Source organism: Talaromyces atroroseus, assembly GCF_001907595.1.
Source record: "Talaromyces atroroseus strain IBT 11181 chromosome Unknown scaffold_6, whole genome shotgun sequence".
In the NCBI taxonomy this organism is placed as follows: Eukaryota; Fungi; Ascomycota; class Eurotiomycetes; order Eurotiales; family Trichocomaceae; genus Talaromyces; species Talaromyces atroroseus.
Window position 1 is genome coordinate 167,330 of NW_017971438.1, and position 7,510 is coordinate 174,839.

The 7,510-nt window shown below is 37.7% G+C and overlaps 1 protein-coding gene across 1 annotated transcript; it reads right to left on the reverse strand.

The window, feature by feature from the left end:
* Positions 1–6,430: 6,430 nt before the first annotated feature.
* UA08_05012 (hypothetical protein) lies at positions 6,431–7,287 on the reverse strand (the record flags this gene model as incomplete). Its single annotated transcript, XM_020267557.1, has 2 exons — positions 6,431–6,846; positions 6,897–7,287. The coding sequence occupies 2 exons, from the start codon at positions 7,285–7,287 to the stop codon at positions 6,431–6,433; spliced, it is 807 nt and encodes a 268-aa protein (XP_020119676.1).
* Positions 7,288–7,510: the final 223 nt, after the last annotated feature.

Sequence of the window (7,510 nt, forward strand, 5' to 3'; positions counted from 1 at the left end):
AGTAAGTAGTTAGTCATTTATGTTGATCTATTATGCTCAGCTCAAGGGGCTATCTAAAGTCATTGACTCATCATCTGCTGCAGACCTAGATGCAAGCCAAGGCTAAACTCAAATCTGCAAGAGTATAAAGTGATGAGAAGATGCAATTCCATCTATTATCTAGCTTGATAACGCTAAAATGGTATTACTTAGATAAGATTACTTTTTATAATGCACTTAAGATTGTTAAATCGATTAGTAGCACTAATCAGACGCAATAACACATATAACTAACGCTGATTATGCTAAATTTCATATTAGAAGATGAAACCTGCAGGAGACTGAACTCAATTTCTATTGATGAAGTTTGGATTCTCTGAGGCCAATCTAACACAGCTACATTTACTCATCAACAAAAAACTGAATTCTATTATCATGTCTATATTTAGACTACTCTATTAATCAATCCATCTAGTTTACCTTGGCTCTGCTATATACTGATTGACCTTCATAGGTCATTCAACGACTTATCGCCTCAAGATATCTAGTCTGGCTGTGCTTGCACCAGTATGCTTTTATAGACCTGCTTAATCTTGCCTTCATCCAGTTCTCTACCAAGACACGACTCCAGTGCTTCTTTCCCTTCTGGGATAAGGAACAACTGCTCAACAGATACATTTTTCCAAACCACGCGCTCTCCATTCTGCCAGACTTCCATCACCGCTGTTGCGCAAGCAAAAGATGGATCTCCACCTTGACGTCTGAAGAGGGTCACATAGACTCAGTGCTTTCCTCATTCATGTGTGGACTAGACATTCCGATTAGAATAGAATTTTTGTCAGGTGAGTAAATACTACAATACCTGCGGCAAGCTCTGCACTGATTGTAATTGTTGATACGTGAGCTTGGATGGGCGCTTGATTGGAACTAGATAAGATTTCCATCCAGTCGAACCATTATTGTTTCGTATTATAGCAACTGCGGGTCGCTCTGGCATCAATTCGATTGCTTGGTACCCCTTGTCGTCGCCAGTAAGATTTCCGCCCTAGTCCTCATCTGTCAGCAGTCGAATCCCAGACACAGGGCTAGTCATCTCACCTGTAGTTCCTGCGACAGAGGTAGAGAAGAGACGTCGGATAGACGCCATCCTAGACAATCAAATAAGGCTGATAACCATGGAAAGCAGCACATATTGGTGGTCCATATTGAAACGAGTCCAGGGTCTAAAGCTGCCTATGCGGTCCAGTTTGAAATGTTGCAAGGTCAATATAAATACACTATCTCAGGGGCTTCGGCTGGCCAGGCTTCTTAACACCAATAGTATCATATGCTCCTCTATTGCGTACAGGCTTAGAGTCAGAGCTCATCCTGTCAACAGCGCATAAAACCAGTGACTTGAGGCGGTCTATATCAAATTGCAGTGAATCTAGGACAGGGCTGGCATCTTTATAGAGTTAAAAAAGGTTCATGAATCTCTCAGACAGCAGTGGCAAGGATCAAGAGAGAATTATTATATCTTGACAGACTAGCAGATACACCATTCTACCAGCTACTCTGCATATAAAGAGAGTCTCAAAAGTCCTATTACACATTACCATTAATGGATCTGATATAACTAATAGATCAAGTAGATTATATAAATTAGAAGGATTTAGTAAATCAAGGAGATTAAGAAGATTGAGGAGATCAAGTAGGGGCTAAGTAGAGATTAAGGAGATTAAGTAAATTAAGTAGATTAAGTAAATTAAGTAGATTAAGTAGATTAAGTAGATTAAGTAGATTAAGTAGATTAAGTAGATTAGGGAGACTAGGGAGATTAGGGAGATTAGGGAGATTAGGGAGATTAGGCTGAATGGTGGATTGGGTAAGAATCAAATGGAAAATGGCTTAGTTCGTTGGGTAAGAATTAGGCAGAGTTTCTTATCCCTCAGAATCTTGCCACTCTTACCCCTCCTAAGGAAAAAAAAAATTCAAGACCTTGGACAAAAGTTCCAGAACATATTGATTCACACAAAAAGGCATATAGTATATATCCTTAGATCATCACACCCAATAACAGCTCATTTTAATCAATATAACTAAAGACATTACAAAACTTTTAGTAAGCAAGATTTTCAGACTGATTAAGTATACCCTAATAGTAGACAGAAAAGTCATTAAAAACCCCTCACTATACCTACAACCTTCTTCAATAATTGTAACCACCACAAAATACAATACTTTCTACCCAAGAAATCAGAGAGAATGCTATACTATTTTAATTACAACCAGATTAAGTTCAAGGATGAACAAGGAATAACAGTCTGGTCAACAACTAGAAATAAATAAATAAAGAAACTCCCAAAAGATATCAGTACATTGATTTTTAAGGGCAAATCAAAGGTTATTTAAGATTAAATAATATTTACAAGCCAAGTACATATATAAAAAGCAATACGCAGACAGAAAATATACTAATAAGATTATCTTCAACAAATTTCCAATACAATACAATCAGTTACTAAAAGGGAAAGACTCTTCTCCTAAATCCCTAGTTCACTATTCGCAACAGCCTAACAAACCTAGGGCGCAAAAATCAATAAGAGGGCTAAGAGAGGCACTCCTTGTAAAATTCGCCATTCATTGTCATCTATTTATCCAATCAGCAGACATAATCCTACTTAGATAATACCTACTTACAGATCTTAGACAGTACTATTCTTGATTCTTAAGAAGGTCTTCTTATCCATTCATTCAACAGATTATATGCTAGTGGGAAAAGGGTGCAGATCAAACTTGGGTCAAATTCAATTTTTAAGAAGATGATAGCATCTTTAGTACCAATTTTTAAAACCCACATATCGATTTGTTTCTTGATATCTTCAACCAAAAAAGAAATGATATTAGTGGATGTGGATATGCATCCAAATATCTATAGGGAGGATGACTTGGTTATATAGAAGGACCAGAAATTAATGCCAGCTATATAAGTCATTAATACTGTTTATATTAGATAAAACAAAACACAATAATTACAAAATCTTCAAAACAGAACATTGAAACTCAAAAACAAACCTCCAAAAAGTACCAAAATAACTCTCTTATAGAAATCATTCTGATCAATGCCATGCTTCACAGCTATATCTTTAAATATCAATTTTATATCAGGATTCCAAGTAAGTCGATTTAAAGTACAAAAATATTAATAAATCTTTCTAACATCTATAAATAAGTAAGCTTTAGGCAAGATAGTAAGAATGAATAGAATGTAAAAGTATAGTTCATTAATCAAGATTTCAGAGTAGATCCTCTAAGCTTTCTTCTACAAGTGACAACAATTAATTTCATTTTTAGAGTAAAAAGTACCACTAAATAATAAACAATCAAAAGTTTTACAGATAATAACTAAGCATTCTTCAAGCTTTAGTCTATCATTAATAAGGATTATATAAAGTCAAATTAATTCCCCAAAGATTTTATCAAACCAGGATAGAATAGACATTCCAGACTCAGATTAAAAGAAAAAAGAAATTAGGAAGATTCAGATAATTAATAGATTAATAATCCTAAAGGACATCAAGGAAATTTGAGAGATCAGAGAAATCAGGAAGATTAAATAGGATTAATCATTTCACAAGAATAGCAGCCTCTCAATCTCATTAACTTACAGATTTATATTAGCCCCATCACAGTAAGGAACCAGCCAGATAGCACAATACCCATAACTACTAAGTAACGCTGATTGGCCAACAGATATAAAATTTAATAAATCAGCATTTGATGCCACTCAGGCATGAGAGATTATATTATATAATAAAACTAATCATTTAGCTTAGTCCTATAAAGTTATAACATATTCAAAGCATCTAGGATTAGTTCAGCAGCGACTAAAAAACTATAGCTTAAATAGGATCCAAGTTATACCACAGCCTCTTTCTTTAACTTTCTGAATTCTTTTCAACTTTAAATAAAAAACACTACAACGCTCAAGCCTTTTAAGTTATCCATAAATATAGCTTAAACCCATCAAGTATTTACTATTACTATATCTCTAACTACCAGAAACACTTTATAGAGAATTTTAATATAAGCTTCACTATCTACTATATTATCATCACAAGACATTAGTCTTTCCCCATTTCACTCTTCCTAGCATATATAAACATGCTGACACTGCAATAATTTAGCGCAATTATCCCAAGAATTACACGCTGGTAAAGCAGTACATTAAGAAATATAATAAAGCAATCAGTTTGGGCACTAATTATAATCCCACCACACCTGACCTAGCTCTTAGTATTTTTGATATTACCACCCAAGCAGGCTAATACCCGTGCTGCCATGACTCTAGTGTATCGCTAAGCACAGTATACAAAAGGGTAGTCTACTTTCTTATTCTATTTAGATTCTATCTTACTAATAGAATAAGGTTTACATTTGAGGTAGCTGGGAATACTGTCCAAGTGTGGCGCACGCCCAAGTGGGCCTTGTGTTTGTGGGTTGGATAAGATGGTTGGCTCTAATTTTTCGTGGCTCATTTAGTCGCTGTCGGGTTATTTCGCGGTTAAAGTAAGGGACCGCAAATTTTCTCACTGTTTGCGCTAAGCCAATTCTGTCTGTTGTCGCCTTGTAGTAAGGTACATATATAGGTCAATCGTCTGAAACAAATCTACAGTAAATAACCCTCTCATCTTATGACCTTCTTATGACCTACTTACTCTATGTCATCAATATCAGAAATCGTGCCTCCTCAATTTGTCGCCGCAGGATCATTCAGCTTAATCCACACTTTCAGTAGTGATTATATTATTAAGCGCCCTTCATCAGATAAATTTGCTCAGCAGGCATTCAACATTAAAGTCAGCACATACAAGCGGTTAGGTAACTATTATTGAATCACTGTGCTTAGTCATGTGATAAATGAAGGCATTATTCTAGAACATAATGAATGCCTTTACAAAATAATCCACAGGTTAGAATTAGAAAAAATCACAATGCGTACTAGACTCCATTGGGCCCAGAAGGCTTCAGAAGGTCTGTTCTACATCCATAAAAACCACATTATATATGCAGACATTGATTGTCATAACCTTATCTTAGATCAGTTTGGTTATATAAGGTTCATTGACTTTACTAGCTCTAGTATGGATGGCAAGCCTCTATTAGTTTATTATAAATGATATACCTCTCACGGTGACTCTACAACCACTAAGAAAACAGATATATTTGCATTTGGATTAATATTATTTAAGATTAAGTCCAGCAACATACCTTTCTATCAGTTCCATAAAACAATGAAGATATTCAAAGCATTAAGAGCAGCTGAACAACGCTTTGCTATTAGAGAATATCCTAATATGAAAAATCTTCTATTCCACAATATTATCACAAAATGCTGAGACGGGACTTATTCCTATATGTTTGAAGTTAAGAACAATCTTCAAAGTTTAAAAGTAATAGACAATAAAAACAACCAATCTTCTACCTAAAGAATTGCATCTTAATTAGTTATAAGCAGACTTATTAGAGTAAATAATACATATCAGCAGAATGAGCTTTATCTTATTAAAAAACTCCTAGAAACCAAGGCGTTCTTTTGTCAGACAGAGATACAGATAGAAGTATTGATTTGATGCTTCTAGTCTAATTGATCATATCATAATATTTCTAGATTTAGGTGGAACTATGGCTGCTTATAGCTCTTAACTCATCTTTTTCTCCCTTCTTTCGTCAAGTGCTTCAGTTTATTACAATAACGCACCTGTAGCGATGACTTTTTCCAATATAAGAATTATTCTGCAAATTGATCTTCAATCTCATCCTAACTCAGCTTTTAGGCCTTCAAGTCAATAATAAATGCATCTTCCTCAGGCGAATATGGGGTCTTCGTCCTGGAATAGACTATCCATGGATGTGATCGAGGAGATTCCATCTGCTCGCCTATGAATAATGAGGAAAGATGTGTCTGTGAGAACTCCAGAGAGTAGACGACCTCGGTTCTCTTAGTTCGTAATCAGAGAAAACCCTAGATAGGAATTGATTCACTTTCTGGACTCAAATTTTCTGGTAGTGAATCAGTTTGATCCGCGAGCAGGGACTCCAAGGATGATTTTTTAAGTTCTCCTCAAGAAGCTGATGAAGCATCGCTTGCACTTCTACGACGACGCTTAGATGGGTGCAAGCTTTCGCTGGCGGTTTCCGTCTCGGAGTGATCGACGTAGTCTACGTCGTTCTCGTCGTCAGAAGGAGCTGATTCCGAATTGTGAGGGTCTTCGACCATCTGTTCTAAGTACTACGAACGGCTGGGCTTCTGCCGACTAGACGTTTTGCACAATAAAGCAGAACAAGATAGATCTGGGATGACAACTACAAGAGTGGGCGGACAAGACAAGTATGCTGATAGACTTCTCTTTCATTTTGTAAAATCTCCTAATGGGCACGAACTAGCACACTCTGATTCTCCAGAGCTTTCCTAAGAGTCCATACTTTCATTTCCTAAGGTGGCTCCGCCAAATTCGGGGCTATGAATTAGGACTGAACTTGTTCCAGAAGTCTCCGAGTGTTCGTGATTGGGTACGAATGAATCCCGTGCGGAGGCTTGTATAGTCGTATGCATCAAATCATGGTTGGGTTCGTGAGGCGCCGATGTATGCGGTTCAGAGATACAGAATGTTGGCGATGTCTCTATAGAGATTGTGCAAGTGAGATCGTTGGGCTGTTCCCGTGGCTGCGACTCATCACGTGGCTTTGGATGCGTAGGCTTCGCTTCTGCTGGCGATTCCACGGGTTTTGGCAGAGACCAGCTGGATGATTGCAAGCTGGCTGTAGTTTGGGCCAAGATCTCTGGATCAGGCAAAGCGGTATGAGAATGATTCCCATTTCCATGATCTATCTCACGTAAGTTAAGAACATTTCATCCTCCTGACTGTAAGATTTACCTTGTGTAGGAAGAAGACTGGAGGAATTCCCATCCTCTTTCTCGCCATTTTTAGCACACAAGAACTCATCCAACGCTTGATCGAAATCATTCTTGTACACTGGGTGAGGATCAGGTGTATGCGATATGCTAGAGGGTACATAGGGAGTCGCAGATGCTGTGTGATGACTGGGGGGAAAGATTGCTGGTGGTCGGGGAGGTAAGGGGTGAGGTAATGCTGGTTGTGAGAACGGAGAGAAGGGGACTGTTGAATGGTTCGGAGTAGGATCAGTGCTCTTTGATGTAGGACGAGGGATTGAAGTGTGATTGTGATTGGGAGACGTGCGTTTTGAAGGCCGTGTAGGGAGAGAATGGGGATTGTAGAATTTGATATTTTTCAAAGTGACAGCCATGGTTGTATTTCATAAGGGGTTTGTAGCAGAACAGATCAGCTTCTTGATCGATTTTGTGCTTCAGACTGCGTGCTGTGACCGTTTATATATCCATCTGGCGGCGCAACGGTTGGCTTGGCAATGATCATTGCGAATTCTTCTCGATTTCGACGAACCGCCCTTGCCGCTTTATTTGTCGTACTCCGTCAAAATGAGACCGTAGCACTGTGAATGGAGTCGTCGT